This window comes from Camellia sinensis, chromosome 13 (assembly GCF_055761805.1).
Source record: "Camellia sinensis isolate YWXY chromosome 13, ASM5576180v1, whole genome shotgun sequence".
NCBI lineage: Eukaryota > Viridiplantae > Streptophyta > Magnoliopsida > Ericales > Theaceae > Camellia > Camellia sinensis.
The window spans coordinates 86,014,473-86,042,321 of NC_138973.1; the positions used below are offsets into that span (position 1 = coordinate 86,014,473).

The following is a 27,849-nucleotide window of genomic DNA, read 5'->3' on the forward strand; positions in this document are numbered from 1 at the left end:
TCTCTTGATCTCTCTCGCATACTCTCTGTATATACATTTGCTAGGGTTTGGATCGATGCATTCATCCGCCCTTCGCGATTTCTGTTCTTCAATTTATGTTCTTTGCGATTTCTTCTTATGATCGATGCCTTTAATATCATTTGGAATTCTGTTCTTTGCGATTTCTTTTTTTCACGATTTCATTTCATTTAGTTTCAATTTCTAGCATAGAATCGCTCTGTTCGCACTCTCTTCTTCTCTTCGATCATTGTGTTTACTCTTTCTATCTACTTCTTATATTTCAATTGTTATTCATTGAGGCCATATTTATATTTTAATTCTTGATAATTTTTATTGTGATTTCTAAGCATCAATACCTTTTTCAACATATACAAAAATTGCTACATATATAGGTCAATGGTGATATATATATATAGAATTGTGAACCTTTGATTAATTTCATTGATATACCTATAGTTGTTGTTGTGGATTGCAATTGAATTCCTTTAGATTGTGTTTAGATTTTTCCGTTGTCATTAATTTTTTTATTCACTTGAGTGTTTCTATTTGTCTTGATTATTGCCTTACATATAGTTCTGTCATAGTAATTATCTAAGTTTTGGAGTAGCCATCGAAAAGAAAATTGCTACTTGTTAAGCTTGAGTTAGTTGTTTAGCTTAACAGGTGCTGATACATGACAAAAGTGGGAAAGCAAGCATTGATATAATGGACATTGCTTCTTTCAGAAGTATTTTTGCTCTTTAGACTTTTCATTGCAACGTTTGCAATTATAATCAAGTATTTAATCTTAGGAAAATAATTTGTGGTGGTGTAATTTCTCTAGTTTTAAATTTGACAAGGCACAAGGAAATGCATTTTGTTCTCTTCTTAAATTCAAAACTAAATGCTACCCGGTTTAAACTTAGCCCTTGCTATTTTTCTTAACTATGTGGGATTTTGTTGTAAAATATGAACTTAAACCAAAATATGTTGAGTGATTCACGACCTTTACTTAGTTTTGAGGTTTATTTGTTATTCTTATTTGAGCTAGAAGATGTAACAAATTGGAAAGACCAGGGAAATTTATAAGTTTCAAGATTAGAGTCGTACGATTTTATGACTCGATCCTACGATCTTAACGGTCATGATATGATCCTACCTCTGCTACGGTTTTTAATGCGATCCAGATCAATTTTAATTTTTTGGATCGCAGGATCGTACTATCCTTCCATGCAGATCACAATTTAACAGCTATGTTTGGGCTACATGAGATTTTTTTTTTTGCCTGAAGCAGGGTGGTTGGAACTTCTTGGTGGTGGTTTGGAATCCCTTGATTCTTTTATGGATGTTTGAGATTGAGAGTTGGAGTTGGCAGATGTATTTATTGATTTGTCATATAGCATTGCTTTTTTTTTTTTTATTTATATTTTTTATTATCATTGGTAGGGTAGAGAGGAGTTATGTAACAAGAAATGTACCAATTATTTATAACCATCCATGTACATACTTATGTGTGTTGACTATTTTCTATCTTTGCCCGGTTAATAGTTTCTATCTTTTACATGATCCCACACTTTGGATTTCTCGCTCGATCAAACAGTTGCTGAGGGACATGACATGATGATTGGGTTCAGTCCACTGCTTCCGACATAATCTAAAGGTCTAATGGAGAGAGTTCAACAAAAACTCAAGATTGACTATGCCTATGCACAAGGACATGGATGAGGACACCCCCCAATGGTGCAAGAGCATTTTCAGAGTGTTATCAGTCAGCTTTTTCAGCATGTAAGGGACTATTTTTTTGGTTTTCTGTTCAACTCTGCTGTTGGTTTGTTTGTTTTCTCTTCTAGTATTTAACACTGCCTTGCCTTGGTGTTTTAATTGGACTCCCAAGAGGATAATACGTTGCGGTGGAGCTGTGAATCATGAATTGTAAATGGCTATTTGGGATCTCATGTTAGTTCAGTTGATCCTCTCATTTTTTGCATTTTTTGGATGGGAATTAATTTTTGTTTTTCTGCATTTGTAGGTAATCATCAATTTATCAGTCATTTGTATTGTTCTACATATGAAAGTAGCTTAAAATTAATAAATAGTTGTGTATGAAGTGCTAAATGTTTCTTTATGCTCAACTCCAACATTAGTGTTAAACATTATGTTGTCATTTTGCTGAAAAATGGTCTGGATTTGGGGACAGATTAAATTTTATTTTGTGACTTTTGCTCTAGTAAAGAAAAACTGCAAGCATCAGTCTTGCAGATGTCATCCAAAACATTGTTTCATGTGGCACTGATTCTGGCTTAGTTTGATCTACAGATGTGACGGGTTCGGATACATCTATTTGGTTGATCATATCTTTCCATAGGGTTACCTTATACTATTTATATTGTGGCCAATCATTTTTCAAAATCTAAGAGCTACGTGTTTCACTTTTAGTAGATTCTCATGTACCTGTTTTGAGTCATATTAGTGATTCTGTGAGCATCGCCAACTAATGAAGCCTTTTGCAGGAGCTGTCTACAGAACTTTTTCAGATTTGCAGGGCAAGGGCTCTGCCTCCTACGTAATATGATGTTGTAACTTTTGAAATCATTTAGTTATTATGCTCTTGTTTGTCTAATGGTCCCATTTTTTTTCTTTCATATTAACAGATCCATCTAACAGTAAAGTTATTAGAATGTTGGATTTATAATCCCCAAATGTTCTACTATGTAATATGTTAGCGATTGGTACTTTAGACGTTCGCACAGGCAAATATTTTAAATGTGCAGGTTGTATTGTACATGATCATCTACAATGTATTTGCAGATCATTAATGGAGTCTAAGTTGAGAAGTGGAACCACCCTCATTGTGGACCGCTATTCATTTTCTGGGATAGCTTTTTCATCTGCCAAAGGCCTTGACTTTGAATAGTGCAAGGTGTGAAGACATGCTTCAGTTTAAAATCCCAATCTACATATCAGGTTATTTTCATTTCTGCTAATAAAAGAATACTAAAGATGTGAGGTATAGAATTTCTCTATTTTGATAACCTTTTGTATCACTTGCCCATTATTGATGTATAGGAAATGAGATAATTTTATAATAATCTAACCAATAATTACATGAGCCACAACTAATTACTGTTATTAAATTTTCAAGTTACGTGTATATGTTTTTGTAGGTTTTGTTGAAGGAATAGTTGATATGATTGAGCAGGTGATGTTTGGAAGCCAAACTAAGATTATGTTCCGCTTTTTTTTTTTATTTTTTTTCTTTTCTTTTTTCTTTTATTTATATTTATATTTTTATTTTTTTGAGGACTTGAATCTTTAGTATAATATATTTTAAGGATGGTTGATGGATATTTGTTTTGCATGTATGAAAGTTTATGTTTTGTTTGCACACTTATATGTGAATAGGTGATATTTCTATTATAAGTTTAAATTAATTTGTCAATTTTGTTAATTTTTCATTTAAAAAAAAAATTTGTTAGGTGCTTGCAATTGATTTTTTTGTTGTAGCAAACATATTTATGATTTTATTATAAAAATAATGATTTGCGACAGTAAAAGAATAGTCGTTGAAAGTGTTTTTGATTTTTTTGCGACGGTAAAATAGTTGTCGCAAAAAGTAGGTTAGGCAGTCGCAAATAATTTGCGACTGCTGTTTTGCGGTCGCAAAAAGTATTTGCCACCCCCACATTAGCGTCTCCCATTTGCAGTCGCATGAGCCGTCGCAAAACGTATTTTTATTATTTGCGACGGCTTGTGACGGTCGCAAAAAGCACTTTTTTTAGTAGTGAACAAAGTATACAAATATAGCAAAATAAAACTTTAATCAATAATTCATGCTCACTACATTAATGGTAAGAGTAATCAATAATTGACAATTAAGATAAGTACATGTTTAAACAATCAAAAATAGTATTATCGTGATTTACCTTTGGGATAATCTAATGGCATACACTATTTAACAATTATGGTGATTCCCTTTCACCAATAGGACTAATTGATAAAAAATTCATAATTAAGTAGGTCTGTTACTTTGGGTATTCATTCTAATATCAGTTATAAATACCCATTAATTATCCTATTCCAATTCAATAATTACTTAAAAGTGGTGCAAATTTGGGCCAACCTAATATCTTTGTAATTAAAGAATTACGATTGCAAAATCATTATCTTTTAATACTTGGTAATGGTATTAAATTTTAATTATTTGATTTGATAGTTATGTGCCATTCCGGTTGGGCCACTTTATTTAAAATTTATAAACACTAAATCAAGCACTAGTGATCATCACCCACTAAATTTTTTCTCATAATAAACACATAATTAAATCATAAAAAATATCTAATTATTTAAATATTAATTTATCCGATTTCATATTCAAATAATAAATGTCCCGCACATAAATAGTTTTCGTACAACACAATATTCAATATGAATTAAAAATGTAATAATTGCATATTAAAATTTTGACGGTAGAAAGATTTCACATCGGAATAATCATAAAGCGTAATCGTGGTGTGAAATTGATACTAGTATTCAAATTCAAATAATATTTATTTAATTGAAAAATCATGATGGTTGGACACAATGACTCTAATACCATATATAAATGATTTTATAATGTTGTGCATATAACAATTTTCATAATTTAAAATCTTAAACTATTATGATTTTCACAAATAAAAATATAATGTGAAAAATAAATAATATACCTGGATCAGTTATGCGAAACTTTCGAATAATCATAATTGATTGAACATAAACCTAATATCAATATTAGTGGAAAAAAGATTTTTTCTTAACCCTCTTTAGAATACATGTGATCATATTTGATTGAACATAAACCTAACATCAATATTAATGGAAAAAAGATTTTTTTTTCTTGTACATTATATTCATAATAACTTATGAGTAATCTAAATATACTTTTATAAATAATTATAACTCTACTTGCCCATCAAGGTATAAGACTTGAAAACTACTCCATCTATTAATTAATCAAATAACAATTTGTGGTTCAAGATATAAAGTTATAATTTTATTCATTCTATAATTCATATTAACATATTCGGTAGTCCTAGAGGCCTCGAATCCGAGGCCTCGAATTTGCCTCGAATGAGCCTTTTTTTTTTTTTTTTTGGCACCGCTGCTGTGTGTGTTAGTTTTTTTTGTTTTATTTTTAAGGGTGGTTATTTGTAAGGATGTGCCAAAAAAATTAGACAGTCCGTACCAACTCATCGTATAAAATTATATGAAATTAACAAACTGATTAGTCAATTTTATCACTCAACCAGTCCAACCTAATTGACTGATCAGTTAGACTGCTGGTTAAAATTTGTTGATTCTATATAATTTTGTACGATAAGTTGGTGCGGGATGTCTAGTTTTTTGGCACACCCCTATACATAACCACCTTTAAAATAAATAAAAAAATCAAACCAACACAACCCAACAAATAAAATTAAATTAAATTAAAAAAAAATTTGATTAGTCAATTTTATCACCCAATCAGTCTAACCCAACTCACTTGCAGAATGCCTAATTTTTTAGCACATCCCTATACATAAACTACCCTTGCAAAAAAAAAAAAAAAAAAAAGGGAAAAAAAAAAAAAACCAAACTAACACTGTCCTAAAAAAAAATAAAAAAAAAAGTGGGAGTAGAGACAAATTCGAGGCCTCAGGCATGTTCCTAACATATTATATAGATCACCATAATAACTAAATAATTAAATTTAATCTTACAATTTATACATTCAAAATTTATTTTCAAGGGACAATATAGGATAGTCAAAAGTAGATTCTCAACTTCTTTCAAATTTGAATAAAGATGTGAGGTCAACATCGTCAACCCATTCATTTATTTGGACAAGGAAAAAAGAAGAAATTTTGAAATGGTGCCGTAGTATGATCTTGAAATATGATCCCATGTCACAACTATTCTTGCTCAAATATGGAGTTGTATATCGATTGTCTCTGTCATCCCTCTTTCTCTCTCTCATATGTGTTGTACCTTAATAATTTAATAAAATATTACATAAATATTTATAATTATATATATATATATATATAATTATAATTATATGTGACAATATATTAAAAATAAATAATATGTATAATTATTAGAAGAAATGGTTCAAAGTAAAATGACACTAAAAATTAAATAAATAAATATAAAAGTAATAACAATAATAATAATAATAATAATAATAATAATAGTAGGATAGTCGTCTAAATAAGATATCAAATTTATGTGAATTTATTAGGATAAAAGGTGGCCTTGGAAGATTACGCCACTTGTACAAGATATACATAATTTTGATCTAGTCATTATGGTAAAGATACATGCTTTGTGTATAAGCAAGCCAAAGCAGCAAAATTGAAGATACTAAAACAAGGAAAATCAGCGAAGGTACTGTACGAGGGAGTCTCGAAAAGATAGGAAAAATAGGAAGAAAATAATAAGACTCAATCTTAAGGTAAGTTATATTATATATTGAGTCACCATAATATATTTTACGTATGTTTTGACTTACCATAATTTATTTTACACACTTATGTTTTATAAATTATATTAATATTTCAATTACGTGAAGTAATTTCTGATCTCTATTTATTTAAAATGAAACCCATGGATATGTTTGTTTAAATTTTAGAAAGTATTTGATTATAACCTTATAAACAATTATGTTTTGTAAGTTCTATGCCTTAGGGGACTTAAATAACCATTGGTCTCTGTTTGGCCACTTTGTGGTCCTCTGTTTTTCATGGATCCATTGATCTCTGTTCTGACTGTCACTCATGTGACCTCTGCTCTGTTATGTTCTGTACCGTGGTTATGGTTTACGTAATTTTTGTATTTCAATTTCTGCTTTTTAAATAATTTATTTCTTCAATTACTGTAAATGTTTTAGCTTAACTAACTATCCATGGTTATTTTGTGTTCCTTATCCTCTTAGCATAATATTTCTCACTTTGCTGTGTGTTTATAGTTGTTATCTTTTCAGGTGACGAGATGTAAAGAAGACCCGTAACCTCATGTAATGGAACCTAAACAAGAATTGATGTTGATTCATTATTTATTTATTTTTTCCTTTTCTTCCTTTTATTTTTATTTTTATTTGTTTTTACTGAGGGCCGGTCAAAGCATAATAAAAACATCAATAAATAAAGGCCCTATAAATGTATTTTCTCTTATTAAAATAGTAGAATGAAGTAAATTTTTTATTTAATTATTTTTATTTGCTTCCGCCTGCGCCATATAATTTGCTACAAATAAATTAGTAAGTTGCGATTTCGACCCTAAGCCCCTGGGGTTGAGTCGTGACAATATGTATGACGCATCTATTCAAAAACAATTGAGACATTAACTAAGATTTCATCTTTTTTGACGTAAAATATTTTATATAAAAATATATATTTTTTGTAAATTACTTTTACATGCAAAATAATATATATATATATATATATATTGTTTTTATTTTTAATGCTTGGTTGATACTTGGAACAAAAATATTTTATTACTTAAAAGCGAAAATTTGATTCAATAAACTGTCATTTATGACATTTTAGTGAACTAAGACACTTTTTTTGAAAATGCTAAAGGTGTTGGAAAGGTAGTGAGTGAGAGTCAACTTTATAAAAATCAACTTACAGAATTTTTAAAAGTAAGTCATATTTGGAAAAATGTTGCAAATATATTTTTCCTTAAAAAATATTTTACTTACTTTTTGTTCAACCAAACAACAGAAAATGAATAAAAATTTTTAATTTTACATAAAAACAAATGGAATCTAAATAAAAAGTTGAGGTTTATCTTATTAAATCTTTGAAAAATTAAGATTGTGCTTGGTTAAGTTTTGAAATCAATTTTGAAATATAAGTTTTTGAAAGAAAGAGAAGATAGAAAAAATGATTGAAAAAAATTTTGAGAAAAATTTTATACCAAACAATTTTTTTTAAAAAAATTATAATTCTAAAACTAATTTTTTCAAAACTATTTTTAAAACTCATAATCAAACAATTTTTTAAAAAAAAATTTGTAAATTATCCTAAAATTATTTTCAAACTCATAATCAAACAAATTTTCTATTTTCAAATCATGATTCAAAAATTCAAAACTCAAAATAATATTTCATATTTAAATCATAATTCTAAAATCATAACAATTGCAGCAATAAATTTTTAAAAAATTTTGTATTGATAATCTTATGCCATGTGTTACGTTGCTTGGTTAGGTCACCTTTGTCAAGAAACCTTTGTATTTTCTATGAACTTTTCAAACACATGACATTTAAATTAATTTTCACAAAAATAATATTGTTTATATTACTAAATTAATAGTGCAAGTTGGTACTACCATTTCAACCCATGACAGCAAAAGGCTTTACTACTACTGCTTCACAATCCTTTTTTTCCCAACTTCTGTGCATTTGGTTTTGACTTAGACCTAGTTATATGGAAGGGTTTGTACAAGGAGTTGTTGGCTACCAGGCACATTTAACTACCACAAGTTATAATGACATCATGCATGGCCAAGATGGCTTAGAATTTTGTTACAAAATAGTGCCTCCGTTTGGGAAGTGGGTTGACTTTTTGATTTTTTAACTTTTGTAGTTATTTTAGTCTCGGCTAAAAAGTTTGGTTTGAAAAGGACTTTTTGGATTTTTTAACTTTTTTTGTGAGACAAGAGTGTAATGATTATGGGTTGGATGTGATGTTTTGTTTTTTATGGTTAAAATAGCATATTTTATCTTTTGTGACTAAAATTGCCAAAAAAGCCTAAAAAAACTCTTCCCAAACGGACCCAGTCTTTAATTGGACATAATAATTTGGGTGAACTTTGCATTTTTATACCCTATAGTGAAATTAAGAAATTAATCAATCATGAAGTCACTTAGGTAACTGCCTAAGATACAAAAGAAAATTTAAATTTTTTTTATTGTTGAAGGCTTCAACTTTTTAAATAAGATCTAATTTTAATATTTAACTTAAAGTTTCCAAAAATCTTAGGCTGCCGCGGTCAAGTCTACTTTAATTACTCATTTTTCAATTGTAATAGTAAAATTGACTATACTTTCAGTTAAGTTAAAATTTGACATTTCGGTTAGTTTGGTATTAAATTAATTACTAAATTGTCATATGACTAATCATATGAGACATTTTTTAAGAAAAAATATAAAATGTTGAAAAAAAAAAGTTGTAATCTCTCTCTCTCTCTCTCTCTCTCTCTCTCTCTCTCTCTCTCTCTCTCTCTCTCTCTCTCTCTCTCTCTCTCTCTCTCTATATATATATATATATATATATATTACTATAATATATAAGAGTTTTAGAGATTAAACTCTTTCATCATAAAAAGTGAAAATTTTATTGCAAAAAAATGAGAAGTCCAACTCCTATCGTTGTGTAAGTTGTCACAATGTCATATGGAAGTCAAAAAAATAATTTAGGGACAATTTTGAACATGTCGCTAATAAATGAAATTTTAGAGTTAAAACAATTTCAAACCCCAAAAAAAATTACTTTTTGAGACAAAAAATTTGGTACCAAAATGATAGTAATTTATCACTAAACATCCAATATTTCGTTAATAAAATTACAAAAATAAGATTTTGACAATTAAAATATTTTGTCTCTAAAAGTAATTTTGATCTAAATTTTTATCTTTTAAATCTTAATTTATTATAATATATATATATGTAAATCATAAAGCATTATAAATTTACGCAGCGGATAAAAATAATTCGGATCATACCTTAATGACACAATCTCGTGGGTAAATCACGTGCTTCCAAAATCTGATCAGTCAACGAACCCAGCAGTGGAGTGATACTACAAAATGAGTATCACCCACACAAGTCACAGTGCAAAATGACTTGATCGTTATTTTTTGGGAGAGAGTCAGAGAGAGAGAGAGTCTGGGAAAAAAAAGGTTATAGGTAAAAATCACATAACGTATATCTGATATACGTATATCTTTAGATTAACCATATAATCTGATATATAACCAATATCTATCTATCTATCCATCTATCCATATCTATTGATATGATAGATATAGATATCCTGAATGGTTATCCAAATAAGTTTGAATTCAAATTCAAACTTACATGGATAAGGTTCAAAGGGTTCAGGTTCAAAAAGTTCTAAGGGTCATGCCACATGGGCGCCCAATTTCTAACATCTCCCACTCGGACATGAGTTGGCATGACATTGCCACATCTCTATCTCAATATCCCCAAAAAATAAACAATCTCATACTAGCCACCGCACCGTACGACTGCTGAGAACACCTGCATGTGGGAGCTCTATACTAGAAACTCAAAATGAGCCAGCATAGAGACATCAACACAAAAAGAACAGAAATAGTGTCTCATATACCCCAGACCCAACTAATTACACTGGTCCAAAAAACATCTCTAATCCCTCAAAAGAGCATGTTTGACCCTCTCAATTCTTGCAATATATTCACACTCAATCTGCTTCTCATACAGAGCAATGTGAGTTGCCGGCAGTAAATATACAACAGTGGTGTAATACTAGATGATCTTCCCTTTGCCCTCATGCTATTTAGTTTAGGATTGACCGCTTTCCCAGTGATGTCCCTTAAGGCCGAATCATACATGACCGCAGGCAACATACCAAAGTAGCAGAACATCAACCCCTTACTTTATGACATAGTCAAAAGTCACAAAAGAGTACATAAATGAAAGTCATATCAATAATGACACGTAAGACTCACACGGTGAGGAAACAAGGATCCATTCTCTCACCTCATTACTCAGTCACCAAGCACATATAGTATGAATACATGTTACGGTGAAGTAACTCTTTCAAAAGAGTGACGTCATCCTCGATACACCGTACATATATAAGTCTAGTCGCTTTCTAGCGCCTAACCCGAATCCTCTATTTGCTCGCCTTCTAGGCGCCAAATGAGATCTCGCATCTGCCTAATCATAACAGGCACAACATGGAAAATGGGTACTAATATCCATGTTTGATCCTTAACACGACCTCATCTTTGTTGTAACCAAGGCGACATATATAGTGGATTATTTAAGCCTCTCTTGGCTCCAAATAAAAATAAACCACTAGTCTCATCCTTGCTCGCTCCCAAGCGCCAAGGGTGATTGCTCGTGTGAGTGAGCCAATCTTGCCTGCTGACATCATCATCTGTTAATCATTATGACACAAACCATAATAGTGTCAACATCCCATCATCTCAAAATAAGTGATCGATTAAAAAAATTTGACCACAGCTTGCGCAATTCTAGATTCCAAACATAAGCCATATCAGAACCTCTTGCGATAAGTATATACAACTGAATCCACTATGTGCGCTTCACATGAAGTGATTCAAGATCACAATTCTAGATTCCAAACATAGACCTTATCAGCACCTCTTGAGATAAGTATATACAACGGAATCCACCATGTGCGCCTCACATGAAGTGATTTAAGATCACTACCTCTTGTGCAATAACCTCTCTAAAGATATTTTGGTGACCAATTTGCGTTCATTCTTGATGCGCCCAACTAGCGCATATGCACCAACTAGCGCATTGAATCTTACAAGGAGCAAATTAATATACTACTAGTAAAGCATTTTATCCACAGTCTAATGAGCAAGGTCAATGTCTAAATAACTCAGTTGACCATTTACCAAAGACAACACTTATCATGTCGAATACGCCCACATAACGTACTTTAGGCTCCCACAACAAAGAAAAGATCAAGGAATATAGGTCATCTGTTTCTCCCAAAGACAATCCGAGGATTCACTCAATAGCTAAGGCTCTGACTTTTACTGATAGGTAAGTCAATGGGTTTGCAATTTTGCATCTAGAATCGTTCTAGGATATTCCTTATGTAAGTCATCGAAGACAACCCGAGAATTTTCCTAAAACAATCCTTAAGGATCGTACATCCGAGCATATAAATTACATCACCCATGTCCATCATATCTAAAATAGAGGACTGTCCACCCTAGGTGGCGACAACCTTATAAATTCCTGGCTCATAATGACTAAGTAAGGAAAAACTTCTTTTGGACCATTGATCATGCCTCAGTGGTCTTCATCGATCATCGTTGGCCTATCATGGCTTGACGAAATCTAAGAACCACTATTTGGACAACTGTTTTAGGCTGTAAAAGATTTATTGGAACTAGCAACATTTTTGCGCTCCTAACTTTTCACCATAAAAACAGAAAGTAAATCCCTACGGATCTACTTATCCAATTCTCTAACGAGAAAGTTAGGTCACAATGTCCACAAATCAATGTTCCGAACTTATGTCAATCATAGCCTAAGTCAAAATAACCTCACTCCCCAGGAGGAAGTCTTCTCATGGTCTACACTTTCCTCAATGGTACGACTTTTCGGTATCTAGCGAGCCTTATGCGTCAACAATGACTATCCAAATTACGCATAACTTTATAACAGTTTTGCGTCATAATGAAAAGTCAACCAAATTATAAAAATGGTTAATCCTCAAAGACTTTGTCTTAAACTGCGCAACATTGATCCACTTTCTAAAAATAGGGGACTAGAGCCTTAGGCATTATCCTGGGCTCTTTATCATCTTGCGGAGTAATCATGAATGTTTCCCTCTCAATCACCCAGTGATGACGTGGAAAATTTTCACATTCACTACCACGCAACTAAGAATGTAGAGTATTCTTCTCTAATGGAGTAATCCATTAGTAGGCACATCGCTCCCACTGTCCCTAGGATATTGGAAATTTATTTCCATTCTCAATTAGGCTACATAGAGCGCTATGCTTAGAATTCTCTATCTTATAGAGTTCCAAAAACTCTATTCACGTCACCTTTACTAATAAAACTTTATGTGACTTAGTTACACTACCACAAAGCTGCTTACTTATATGCACATGACCCGGAGGGTTTACATAACCGCATACAATAATGCGCCACACGACCCTTTGTGTTTACAAGACAGCATACAATAATGCGCTATAGAACCCTAGGTCTTAACTTCGCAATCTTATGAGAAGTAAAATAAAGATAAGCTGCTTAACGGTTACAAATCGCCCATAGATGGCTCTCCGCTAACCCATTACTCAAATGGAGTGTAAAAACTGATGTAGAGGGCACTTAGGTAGGGATATAGGCAACAAACTAGTGCAATTCCTAATTGGGAAATATTTTGTGCCATTATCCACCTAACATTAACAATATTTAATTCCTTATCTCTACTACACCATTGTGTTATTGAGTACTAGGAATAATCAATTTTCTAAGCATCTATCTCTCTTCACAGAGTTTTCTAAAATAACTCAAATAGATACTCACCACCTCGGTCAAAACTAAAGGCACGAAAGCTATTATCTCATTGATCTCAACCTCATATGTGCTATGTCAAAAATTATCTCAAAACTTTTGACTTATGAGAGATCAAATAGTCTTGACTCAGATGCGTATTGAATCTATAAATGTGTCGAGATTGAGGCTTAGCTATCATACCCTTACATATATCTAGTCACAAATATCATAGTGGACTAAATGCGCCAAAACAAATGACCTTCTACGGCTTTCCTACTTACTTATGCGCACCCATTGCGAACAAAGTTACACATTCACATGAGAGCAGGATGTCATAAGCGAGTGGGCCCTAGAAGGCCTATCCAAACCATCGTGTCATCATCTCATTAATGTGATTAAGTATAATAAGCCACTGGTTCATGACCAATGTCATAAACTAATTCCAATCATCTTAATGTATGAGTTCTCGAAGACAAGTTTTAAAGGTTTAGGTCCAACTAGGTAATGACTCACGACTAATTCATATTCACTAGATCATAAAAGGATGTCATGGAGATATCAAGTGCGCCTAAGTCGCAAATTTAACTAGTAAGTGCTAATCCCCTGCACCTTCAAGTCAATTTTATTCCCCATATACTTTACCGTATCTAGTTGAAAGATGACAATACTCCTCTTGCCATATCTATTTCTCGCTTCATAGTTACTAGCAATTAATTCTACTATCCACAAGAAGGAGAGAATAAGCTATCAACTATGACAGCTCCTGAAGTAACTTAAGCGCGAATTAGGCTAAAGAGTCTAATTCAACACAATACTCTCACGAGCCATGCGCCAAATTCTTAGAGTCATAACAACCTTGTCAGCCTTGACCTTTTCATTATTATGCTGCAACGTTTGCGCTTAGTGGTAAACGTCATTCAAAAACATTAGCCTAGTTAAGGAATCATACAAAGAAGCGCCTCCTCATGTTTCACACTCAAGTGTGAAAACAGCAAGTGTCCAAACTTAGACAAGTTGGCAATGCTAATAGATTTTGCAGCCACTAAGCGCTAATCTTTTCACTTAGTGTTAATAGATTTTGCAGCTTCTAAGTGCTAATCTTTTTACATAATGTTAATAGATTTTGCAGCTTCTAAGCGCTAATCTTTTCACTTAGTGTTAATAGATTTTGCAGCCACTAAGCGCTAATCTTTTCACTTAACGTGATATTTCAATGCACACTATTATAGTGCATGAAATTTTGCTCCATCCACTCCCAATTATTGGGTAGAGAGCAAAACACTGCTCATACTGGCTACTCGTCTTACACTTAATGACTAATTTATTTAAACTCGCATTTCTTGGATGACGTGAGTCTTGAATGTTACTTCATCCAATGATGTAACATTATTTACAAGTCAAATTACAAAGTCAATCCGCGCAACTCAATAGTCAAGATCATATACAGATCTATTGAGGGCTTACTAATTTCATAACTCCAAAACTCGCCAACCAAAACTACGTAGCGTGCCGCTAACCATAGCGCACACATTAGTTTTTATTATGCCAAACAAGGCAACAAAACCACGGCGACTTTGAGTCATGTTTCCTTACTTTGGCTCAATTAAAACTTGACCTAAAGTCTCCAAGGCTTTTGCTCATCTACAGAATGAGATTACATTGTTCACATTTGAACATCTTTACTAAGTCTAGGTCAACCAATTAACTTCCATAAGTTAAGTCAATTTAGAGAGAAATTCGTATTGGGATTAATTTGATTAACATAATATAATTTTGCCACAAAAATCTAAATTAAATAGTGACAATATTACACAAGTCGCAAGATCGAAAATCCGCTATGCTCGTAATCATCTCTTGCGCCACATGTGACAATTATCCAAAATTTAATTTAATTTATGCGCAAAATATTGGTTTTCGGGAGTTAATCTACAAAAATTTCTCTCAACCGAATAACCTCCCACTGATTATGGCATGTCTAAAAGCATGATAAAAAATTTTAATTCCATACAATAGCATCATAATGTAGATTCACAATCAATACATGCTATGTTACATTTAATAACGGAATTAAAATAAAAAATAATTAATCATGCTATTCTAATCACAACATATTACAAACCCTAAAAAAAATAATATGCTGTATTGAATGTTCAAATTATGCCATAACAGAAACTGTATCACTTCTGAAATTTTCTGAAATTTTTCTAAAATTTTCTGGAATTCTAAATAACTAATAAACACACATTAAATTAGAAATAAAAAATTCCAGAATCTAATAAACTGAAAAAATTATTCTAGTAAATAGTAAAACTTTTCAGAAGTCTACAATAAAAAATTCAACTCTAGAAAATAATTTATGCAATACCAGAAGCATTTTAAAGCATAAATAATGAATTATAATCACAGGAAAAATACTTTTTATTTTCATAAAATTTTCAAAATTTTACAAAAGATAGAAAATATAATTCTGAGTCTAATGGTACTAACCACGCTTAAAAAAAAGCTATAACGAATTAATTATGATCATTTAACGTAATTCTGAATATAAAAACAAAACAAACAGACCCTTACATCAGCAGCCAAGCCAGCGGAGGAAAAACGGCGCGGCTCAGCAGGCGCGCGACTCAGTACGCGGCGCGCGTGTATGGCGCGGAGGGCGCGCGCGTGGAAAGCGTAGAACAGCACGCGTGTGGAGGCACGTGGGGCGCGTGAGAGCACACGGAGGCGTGTGAGAGCGCGTAGAAGCCTCCCACGGCGTCAGGTGGCGCGTGAGGCCCACGCTCCACCTTCCAAGGTGTTTTTTGGTTCGATTTTTGTACTGCCGGACTCCATTTTTCACAATAAAAATATTTATGGCATTAAAAATAACATTTAATGAACATAAAAATGAAGTGTATCACATTCTCAATCAATGAGAGTTGAAGTGCAAAAAACCGTGCACTTCATTTTCCTCCTCCATTAATTTTCATGCATATAATGTGCATATATTTATATAAAAAAAAATACACATGTTTTAATGCATAAAAAATAAGCACGAAAAAACCCATATAGGCTCTGATACTAATGTAAATTATAAAGCATTATAAATTAACGCAGCGGATAAAAATAATTCAAATCATACCTTAATGACACAACCTCGTGGGTACATCACGTGCTTCCAAGATCTGATCAGTCAACGAACCCTGCAGTGGAGTGATACTACAAAATGAATATCACCCACACAAGTCACAGTGCAAAATGACTTGATAATTGTTTTCTGGGAAAGAGTCAGAGAAAGAGAGAGAGAGAGTCTGGGGAAAAAAAGGTTATAGGTAAAAACCACATAACGTATATCTGATATACGTATATCTTTACATTAACCATATAATCTGATATATAACCAATATCTATCTATCCATCTATCCATATCTATTGATATGATAGATATAGATATCCTGAATGGTTATCCTAATAAGTTTGAATTCAAATTCAAATTCAAACTTACATGGATAAGGTTCAAAAGGTTCAGGTTCAAAAGGTTCTAAGGGTCATGCCACATGGGCGCCCAATTTCTAACAATGTATATATATTTGTTAATTCAGGACATCTCTTGTAGAGCCCAGTCTAACACAATTCAATTGGATCCGAATTATCTCGTAATTGGAAGTGTACACATAACGCGAAGGGGGAGAAAATATAGACGATAGGTAGGAAAAGTCTCTTCAAAGTTTGGCCCTTGATATAACTGAACATTTCTGCTTGGAAAATGTTTGGTGCCCACAAATTCTGTGGCTCAAATGGCCTGAAAATGTCAAAACGACATCGTTTTGGCATTTTCAGAGTTGTTTTGTACCCAAAACGACGTCGTTCTAGCATTTTCGGGCCATTTGAGCCACAGAATTTGTGGCCACCAATCATTGCCCTTTCTGCTTTTGGACATGAAAAACATGCTCTAAGGTCTCGTTTGGGAACCCTCCTTTTTAGTCAAAAAATCAAAAAGTTACTAAATTAGTTAAAAAGTCAACAACTCATACCAAAAAGTTAAAGATTCTCTTTTCTCTCTACTTTTTGCACATCTTTTCGTAAAAAGCCAAAAAATCATCCTAAATATACTAGTTTTTTTAGCTCATATTTTAGCTAAATAGCTAAAAAATCACTAAATTAGCATGTTTCCAAACGAGGCCCGAGAGTAACTCCAATCATATTTTTTATTTTTTATTAGTTAAAATATAAAAAAATATGTTCTTTATTTTATTTAATTTCTTTTTTACTTATCTATATACAAATTATTTAAAAAGTCTCCTAAATCTTTTCAAATATAATTAACATTAAAAAATTTTATTAATATAACAATTATAATAATTAACTCATTAAAATAATTAAAATATATTGATACTACCTATAATAACTAACAAATCTCATTTATAAGTTCTCTTAAAAATGCTCTAAGCCACAAATCAAGAACCCCCACACAGCCACATTTATATTTGTCGGCTAGTCCACATATTCATAAAAAATATTAAAAAATTATTTAAAATTTAAAATTTGAAGGTAAGATTCATTTGTAAAGTGAAAAAAATCTACACCCTACATCTGAATTGTGAGCAACTATTTGAATTTTTTTTTTTTTGGGGGGGGGGTGGGGTCACTTAGGGTTAATTTGGGAATTAGCTTTTTTTTTTTTTAGTTACTTTTTGGTTAAAAGATAAGATGAAAAAAAAAATTTGAGAATAATTTTTAAGAAAAAGTATACAAAAAGGAAAAAGAAATAAAATATTTTATTTTATTTTTTATGATTTTTTAATTTTTTTTTTTTCCTAAAAATTCAATGTTGCCAAGCAACCCCTTATAAGCAACATGCAAAAAGCATGCAAGGCTTACATGGGCAAAAATGATAGGGAATTCTTTTTTTTCTTTGGCTCCACAATTTTTATAAATACATGTCAGTGAGTGATAAGAGAAAAAAAAAAAAACACAAAAAATAAAAAGTAAAAAATTGATCAATCTCAATACATTAGGGATGGTGAGGATAAAAAATAAAAATAAAAAAAAGACTCAACTTTTTTTCCCGGAATAGCTCATCATGACTAATGCTTTTTCATTATTGGTCAATTTGAAGACTCTTCCCCAACTCTTCCCTTATCAACGTTAAGCTCGCTCAATTTGTTGGTAACATTTTATAAAATTGTTAAATTGTGTTTGGTAATGTTTATAACTTATTTATTTTTTTAATAAAGAATTTAATTATATTTATGTGTGTTAAAATCTGACCTAACCACACATAATTAATAACATCTTCTCCTTTTAAAAATCTGAAAACGAAGTTGATTTTTTAAATAAATTCACGTAGATTCTCACCTACACCTAAGTTGAGATCCTTTCCTTAGTTTCTCTCTTTACCTCCTTACTTGTAATGGTAGAGATGCACTTTGAATTGATTCAACGGTTCAGATTTGGGCGGAAAAAAGAAATTTGAATTTGTTTTATAATTTTTTTTTTATTTTTAAGTTGCCAAATCTGAACCGTTGGATCAACTTAAAGTGTATCTCTACCGTTACAAGTAGGAAGGTAAGAAGAGAGTCTAAGGAAAGGATCTCAACTCACAAGGTTAGTATTAGTGGGTATTTGATACAACGTAAACAAAGTTAAGGGGTGATTTAGAAAGTTGGTTAAAAGTTAATTTTTTGACTTTTTAATTTTTTTATTCTTTTATATGTAAAAAATATAAGAAGTTGTGTTATTCAAAATGAGTTAAAAACTAAAAATTAACTTTTAATTAACTTCCCAAACTACCCCTAAGTATACTAAACTTAGGGGTATTTTGAAAAGTTAGTAAAAATGTGACTTTTTAATTTTTTTGATAACTTTTTTGGCAAAAAAATTAATTTTTTTGATAGTTTTTTTTGTGATTTCTTTTAGAGAACTTGATAAAAAGTTAAAAAAATAAAAATAAAAAATTAACATTTTATCAAATTTTCAAATAGCTCCTTAGTGCATAAAATCCCTTTACCCATGGGGTTGATCTCTATCTCTTTATGTACAGTGTCATCCCTATGACTAGGAACCCCTTTTTCATTAAAAAAAAATATTTTGGAACTCTAATTAGAGTCACTATTAATGATGTGTTAGTGGATTTCATTAACAGAAAATTATTCAGTATTCTCGGAACACCACATGTCCATACTATAAACCAATTACTAATTAGTAAGTCCCATGTTGTTCTCTCATCCCCAACATAAATCGTGGACTCTTCTGTCTCTCTACCACTCAAAACCTGATGAAACACCACATGTTTATATTTCGAGAGTATTGAATAATCACTCCCCATTCACTACTACAATGTTGCTATGCCTTAGTTTTTATTTTTATTTTATTTATAGATTGCCACCTGTTCAGACCTCTTGTTAAAATTAGTATTTTAGTGATCTCTTGCGAGACTGTTTTCATCACTCTCTCCTAGTTCAACTCGTAAATCTCTGATCCCTGACTGCCCTTGACTGCCCTATAGGAGTCATAGTTCACTAGGACTTAGTTACCTAATGTCTACGATCACTTCCTGCCATGTAGCTTACCAACTGGAGATCATGCCACATGCCCTATCTCAGAAATACATTCCCACAATATTTATGTTTATTTTTGTTAAAAATTAAAAAAACATATATATACATTTATGATTTTAAAAATTAACTTTTTAAATAAGCGGGTGTGGCCGATGGGAATCGCTAGCAGGCGATGATCATCGACGGTCGAAAGGCTTTGTACTTGCAAATTGCCAAAAGTGGTTGGAGAAGACTAGAGGTGGTAGGGGTTCATCGAAAGTGTTTGCGTATGGTCAAAGGTAAGAGATTCAGGTGTTGTTTGGAATGATCTAAATAAGTATATTTTTTAATTTTTTATAAAATATGGGTTGGGTTGGGTTTGAAGTGATGTGTTAGAGAGGTAATGTGACTTAAATAAGATGATATGACTTAAATAGAATAGTGACTTTTTAACTTTTTATCTTTTTTTAAGTATGCCAAACTTGGTCTCATAGCCGCTAGTGACAACATGATAGGTCTAGTCAGAGATATTGGCGGAGGGAATGAAAAATTATTTTACAAAATAACAAAAAGAAAAAAAAATGCTTTCTGTTTCATAGAATTTAGTAATTTTTAAATATTATTTGTATATAAAAATAGGCACAAAACTAGTTTTTATTTTTATTTTTTAAAATATAGAAGTAAAACTATATATATAAACTTTACCAACCAGTCTATAATTTTCTCTAGCTAGTCCTTTTTCTTTTTCGTTTTTTTACATTTTTTTTTTCATTCATGCCATATATACCAATAAAAACAATGGGTAATTTGAGTTGAGAATCAATATTGTAACTCGTAATTTCAAAATTTGTTAGAAACGCATCATTCTAACTCTAATTTTTGATAAAATAATTTGTTTGCATACCAATTTTCATTTGAGCTAACATCCTACCTATTGGGGGGGGGGGGGTTGTAACAAAAACAAAAAAATAGACTAACAACAGAAACATCTCGTATATTGTTTTTTTTTTTTTCTCTCTTCTTTTTTTTTCCTTCTAATTTTCTAAAAGAGACTGAAACAATTGTTAAAAATAAGTTAAAGTACATCGATCTCCATTGAAGTTATAGTAAATTTTATAAGCTTGACATAATTATATTGATATTGTTTTTAATGTGGGTAAAAGAATTATAAAAATACAAACATTTTATGGACAAATGCATAATCAAATGTAAAAATATAAATTTCAATGTAACTTAGATGAAATTGTTAATTTTCAATCACATTACCAACCGTATGAAACTTAAAATTCATATGCTATAATTTTTATTTTTTTATTACTATGAGTTTATCTAAACTTAACTATTACAGTGTAAATTATAACATTACTTAAAATATGAATTATCTTTTATGGTTTAAAAAATTACAAATACCCCTTGTTAAAATTTTGTATTTAACAAAATTCATTGAAAAAATAAAATTCATAATTACTTTTTTATACATTAATAAAATTACTTGAAGTATTAAGTGAAATAAATTTATAATATAATTAAAAACTGTTAATTGACTTTATGATTTATTAACAAAAGAGACTATTGTTATGAAAATAAGAACTTCAAGAGGTAGGATGTAATAACCACATGGGACAATTTGTATTTTAAACAAATCTCATGAGGTGTATTTGTAATTTATCCATATTAGAATTTTGAGGACATGGTGTCATTGTTGTGCATCAAGATCGTGAGACTCATTTTAGATTTTATTTTAATAATTTGAACCATTCTAATTTTGAGAAATATCGAAAATAATATACTTATAAAAAATCAAGTTAATTAGATATCGATAACTATTTCATCAGAACACATCTATATATAAAAAATGAATATGTATATATTAAATTGAATACAAATGTGATTTGATGAAGGAATTACCAATATCCGATTAATTTTATTTTTTACAAATATTTTTTTTTTGATATTATCTAAAATTTAAATAATTTAAATTATCAAAATAAAATTTAAAATGAGTCCCAATAATCATACAAATCCCAATTTTTTGATGACCAAATGAAGGATGATTATTTGTCGTAGGCAAGATAAGATTTTTCACCACAGATGAAGAGGGGGAGGAGTACAACGAGATGATTTTTATTTTGTTTTATTTTAATTTTCTTGAGAAGAGAGATTGATTATTTGATGAGAGAAAAATAAACAATAGCACTTTTCTTTTGATATGACTAAGGAAGTGAAAGAGAGTTATGATGAACTTTTATTTAGTAAGAAAGATTCCTTTTTAATAGCACAATAGCATATAGAGGAAAAAATAATAATAAAAAAAAAAAAAGAAGAAGGTGATAATAGATTCAGCTGTGTTACATTCTTACAAAAATCTCCCACCAGAGTATTTATTTATAAATTCTTATCAGTAACTCCGTAACACTAATTAACTCTTATCAATAAAAGTTTATGAATTAATTCCGATGTACCGAACAAAAATAAGAGTTTATGAAAGAATATTTTTATAAGTTTCAAATATTTTCTTAATAAATTTTTTATTTAATATAATTGAGAGAGCCGTGAAAAATAATGATGAGAGTTTAAATTTATATTATAATATAGAAAGAGAACTTGTCGCGGGTGAGGTGAAAGAGAAAATTTTATCTCGTTCAAGAAAATGAAAGAGGTATAAATGCAATATTGAGACCGTGTTTGTATCTTATAAATGTTGTTTTGTTCTCTTTTTTTATTTACAAAATTATTTTTGGGTTGAGAATTGTTTGATTGATTTTTTGTGTAAGCCAGCCTTCTGTAATCACAACCCTAGACGAGCATCTAAACTACTTGTCCCTTGAACCACTACTAATATGATTGATGATGATAAAGAAACAAAGTGTTATGAAATTAGACATTAAAGAGAGAAAAATGTAAAAATGTCAAATTTGTTAAACTCATTATATTTTTATTTTTATGGTAGTATTTAATTCATTGAAATAAAATGAAATAGAATGATCATTCAATCAAAATATTCATTTTCATTTTTGATTAACTAACAAAATAATAATAAAATGCATTACAAATAAAATTATTATTCACCATTTGAAAGGAATGATCATTCTTAAGAAATGATCAGTCTATTCTATTCTCACTCTTCTAGTGAATCAAATGAAAATTTAGAGATTATTTTAATTTTTCTTTTTCTTTTTCTTTTTTTTAAAAGTAATAGATTCACTATTTTGGTAGTATATATGCATGTTATTTAGCACATCAATTTGAATTTGAACCCATTATATGGTGGATCATTTTTCAAAATGTTTCTATCACGATACAACTTTAGTCAAGGTGATCATATCCCAAATTTGGTTCAATTCCTTCTTTATCGTAACTGATGTGCTTTAACAATAATTTTCATTTTAACTGACAATTGTCTTCTTTGCCTATCCCTTGCACCTACCAACACTCTCAAATTAATTAATTCTCGTGACCCAAAACATAATTAATTAATCAATATTTTCAAATACTAAAATAGATTTGACACTTAGGGCGTTTGGAATGGGCTAAAATAGTCCACCTCAGATAAAATAAAATATCTCGTCATAATATTATTTGTACATTTTTTTTGTGTGTAAGAAATCAGATAGTCAATTAAAATAGCCTATTCTCAAACAGAGCCTTAGCAACTGATAGTTTTTTTTTAAAAAAAAAAAAACACTTTGTTGTCTTTTGAAAAAATGGTAAATTACACCGAGTTCTCTTGAAATTTGAAAAAAAAAAATATTGTAAGTTCTATAATTTTGATATAATTGCATTGAGTCTCATATAATTTTAATTTATGTAACACTTAATCATTTTTTCATCACTAATTTGTTAGTTGATGACCTCTTTTTTAATTTTAATTTATATAACTCTTAGTATCTTTTTCATTAATAATTTGTTAATTAAATGGCTAAAAAAATAATGTTATCATCTCTTTTTACATTATTTATTTTTATATTTTTATAATATCTGTATTAATTTTAATCCATTCAATTTTAATAATAAAAAAAATAATTATGGCAAAACTATAACACGTAATATATATTTTTCAACCTGAAGGAGGTGACTCTAATTTAAAAAAAAAAAAACAAGATAAACAGATATCCATTATAAAAATATAAGAAAAATTGACTTCCTGTTACTTCTTCTTTGGTCGGAAAAGCCAAAGCCACCTCTGCAGTACATACGTACAGACACCCCCACTCTCAATTTCTTTTTAATTAAATTATGAATTATCCCACATTCTTCCACTCATATATAAATAAAATAATTAATTAAAAAATTCTATACAGGACCCCCCCCTCTCTCTCTCTCTCTCTCTCTCTCTCTCTCTCCATTCATATACATACCCACATGAAGCACAAACCATCTCAAGCATTTATTTTATTGGTTTTAGAACCAGTTTGGCTGTTTCAATAATAGATGTGATTTTTCTCTTCTGAAGAAACCCCTACTTCTTCATCTTCTTCTTCATCCATGGATACTGCTCATTGGCCACAGGTATAGACCCATCACCCACTCCTCCATCTCCATCTCCATCAGACCCTAATTTTATTTTTCTTTCTTTTATGTTACTATAAATTTACATCTATACATGGCATGCCATGTCTATTGGGCACCTTTTTAAAGGATGATGGTTCTTTTGTTTTTTTGTTTTTTAAATTTTTTTCACTCATTCAAGATGTTGCACTTTATTGCTGTTTTGCTTGTGAGATAAAGAGTCTGGAAAAAGATTAAATTTGTTATTATTATTAGTTGCTTGTTCTTTTTCTTGTTTGCATATACATATGATTTTTTGAAAAAAGTGTAAAGCAACTAGCTAGCTGACTAGATTTGTTTGTTTTTTTCTCTGCTATGTCCTCTTTTGAATCTGAAGTTTTGTGGGTATTGGTTTTCTTTGTTTGATCTTGAAGCTATGTCTATGTATTGGCTTCTTTATGTCTATTTTCATTTCCTTTTTTCCTTTTTGGCTTTTTTTAGGAAATAGTGGTGAAATCAATGGAAGAGATAGTAGTACCAAACACATGCTCAAACTCAAAGCCGCCTTCTTCAATGGAGAGGAAGGTTAGGCCTCAGAAAGAACAAGCTTTGAACTGTCCAAGGTGCAATTCATCTAACACCAAGTTTTGTTACTACAACAACTACAGTCTCACACAACCAAGGTACTTTTGCAAGACTTGTAGAAGGTATTGGACTGAAGGTGGATCTCTCAGAAACATTCCTGTTGGAGGAGGTTCAAGAAAGAACAAGAGATCTTCATCTTCACCTTCATCAACAACAACTTCATCATCATCTTTATCAAAGAAACTTCCTGATCTGGTTCTTCCACCTCAAAACCCTAAGATCCATGAAGGCCAGGATCTCAACTTGGCTTACCCATCTCAAGATTTCAAAACCATCTCTGAACTCATTCAAGTGCCCAATTTTGATGACAACAAGAACAACGCTTCTTGTGCATCCACAACTACTTCATCATCTCACCTCTCAGCTTTGGAGCTTCTCACTGGGATTAACTCAAGGGGGTTGAGTTCTTTCATACCCATGTCGGCGCCGATGATGCCGATATCGGATCAGAACTCATTTTACTCATCTGGGTTTTCTCTGCAGGAATTCAAACCAACCCTAAATTTCTCTCTTGATGGGCTTGGAATTGGAAGTAGTGGGTATGGAAGTCTCCAAGGGGTGCAAGAAACTAGTGGGAGGCTTTTGTTTCCATTTGAAGATCTGAAACTAGTCTCAAGCTCCTCTGATATTGAGCAAAATAGAGAGCAAGGAGATTCAACTGGGTATTGGAATGGAGTCTTAGGTGGTGGTGGTAGTGGTGGTGGATCATGGTAAAGAAGATAATAAACTACAATCTGAGTGTTTTTTTTTTTTTTTTTTTTTTGGGGGGGGGGGGGGGGGGTGTTTGTTTGTTTCTCATGGTGGGTTGAGTTACTTGTTTGGATCTCTTCAAAACTAACAGATAAGAGGATACATGGGTTTTCTTTCTTTCTTTCTCTCTTTTCTTTCTTTATTTTCATTTTAACTTGTGTTTTTTTTCTTTAGCCTTATGGTGGGAATTTGAAGCTTCTTTTTGGTTGGCTTCAGTGATGGAAGAAGAGATCAAGAACAGCCCAGAATTTTTTTTGAAGGGCAACTAGCTAGCTAGTCGGAAAGGGCTTGCGCACCATGCCCTTGATTGGTACTATTTTCTTCTGTCACAAAACGGAAAAAAGGGATAAGGCTACCCACTATTTTATGTCATTGGTTGGCTTCGTACAAAGATTTAATAATGTATGTTCAAGTTTGTAAGGACTTTTTATAAGTTGTGGATCAAAAAGACTTTGTTGAGTATTTGTGTCACTTTTAGCAAGAGCTTATATGGTGGTGGTGTTGATTTTCTCAAACTCACGTGAGTGTCAATGGTGCCTTTGAATGTTCATCTCTCTCTCTCTCCTTTTTTTGATTTCTTGCAAACAGGTATGAACTTTGAGATCTCATCAACATATTCAAATAGTAACTGATTGAAGCCAATTGGATGATGAGAAAGAAGAGCCAGGTGTGAACCCCTCTGAACCCTGCACATGGCACTGTTACTGTCTTTCGATACAAACAACAGCCAAAAAACATCAGGTAAGTTAGAGAGTCTAAATAATTTATTAAATATTTTATGAGTATAAAATTCACACATATATTTGTATGACATCTACGCATATGTAAAAGATTTGATAAAAAAATTAATAAATTATTTAGAGTCTAGAATATTTTTCAAAAAACACTGGTGTTTGGTTTGTGTTTTAAGATAATTTTTTAACAAAAAAATTTGGAGAGCTCAGAGATTTTTTTTTATTTGTTTGATTGTATATTTTAAAAATAATTTTAGAGTTTAAGAGTTTGAGATAATTTGATATTGTATTGTAATTAAGTAAATGTGTGAAAAAATAAAGTGATTGAAAATGAGAGAGAATAAAAAAAAGTAATTGATTAATGTGTAGAAAAAAAATAATTTAAAAAAAATCAAAAAATTTAAATCAAACAAAATTTTAATTTTTTTTAAAAAAAAATTATATCTTATCTTAAAACACAAATCAAACAAACATAATCATTCATGGCTACTAGTTTCTTTCTGTGTATCCAAACAGTAGTGAAGACACATCATCACTCACGTTGCCACCCCCATTTCAATGAATGATCATTGCTTTTCCCATGCCATGTTTCATTTCCCTACTTTTTATTTTTTATTTTTTATGTTTTGAAAGATTTGAGAAAGATTAGTTAGTCTGGAGAGAAGGGGGACCCACAAACATTCCCCTCGACAAGTGTGCTATGGAATAATCTTCCCCACTTGATCCATGTATTGATCAATCTACACCCTCCATTTGGTTTTATAAGGTTCCTTTTCCACTTGTTCTTTGCTGCAAGCCACTTGGTGTGAATAAATCAGTCATCACTGGTCAATGTGGATGCACCCAGCACTATCATGGAGGTCTTTTTCCTTTGCCGAATTATTTGGAAAAAAATAACATTTTAATGGAAAGTATTAAAAAAAAAAAAAATCAATTTAGTAGTAAATTATTATTGTTACTTGTGAGTTAAATTTTCTACCTTTTTCTTCTTCTTTTTAAAATTTTTTTTTTATTGGTATCAGTCAATAGGTTAATAGTTAGATTACAACACATACCAACATCTCTCTGTAGACTTAAATATGAACCCATCCATCTTGGATCTTAATACTCTATTTGGTTTATTAGAATGAGAAGGAATAGAACAAAATGATGATTCTTTAACATTTCTTATGAAATAATTATTTTTGTAAAAGATGATTCCATTTATAATATATTTATGATTCTTATTTTTAGACTCTAACCAAACATTGAATGAATATTTTGATAAAATAATTTTATTTTACTTCATTTTAATAAATCAAACACTACTTAACTATTTGCCATGACCACTTGATCAATTATCCAAGTACCCACCTAGTTAGATTAAACACCCTGAAAGTAATGAGATGCACTCATCATCATGTGAAAATAAGAGTTTTGGCTTTACCCAGAATTGAACCACAAAGCCAGACGTTAT

General features: G+C 30.9%; 1 protein-coding gene across 1 annotated transcript; it reads left to right on the plus strand.

Moving 5' to 3' along the window:
- The first annotated feature begins 24,066 nt into the window (after positions 1 to 24,066).
- LOC114298716 (Dof-type zinc finger DNA-binding family protein) lies at positions 24,067 to 26,130 on the plus strand. Its single transcript, XM_028243337.2, has 2 exons — positions 24,067 to 24,285; positions 24,766 to 26,130. Exons 1-2 carry the CDS (start codon positions 24,262 to 24,264, stop codon positions 25,621 to 25,623), a joined length of 882 nt encoding a protein of 293 aa, XP_028099138.2. The 5' UTR covers positions 24,067 to 24,261; the 3' UTR covers positions 25,624 to 26,130.
- Positions 26,131 to 27,849: the final 1,719 nt, after the last annotated feature.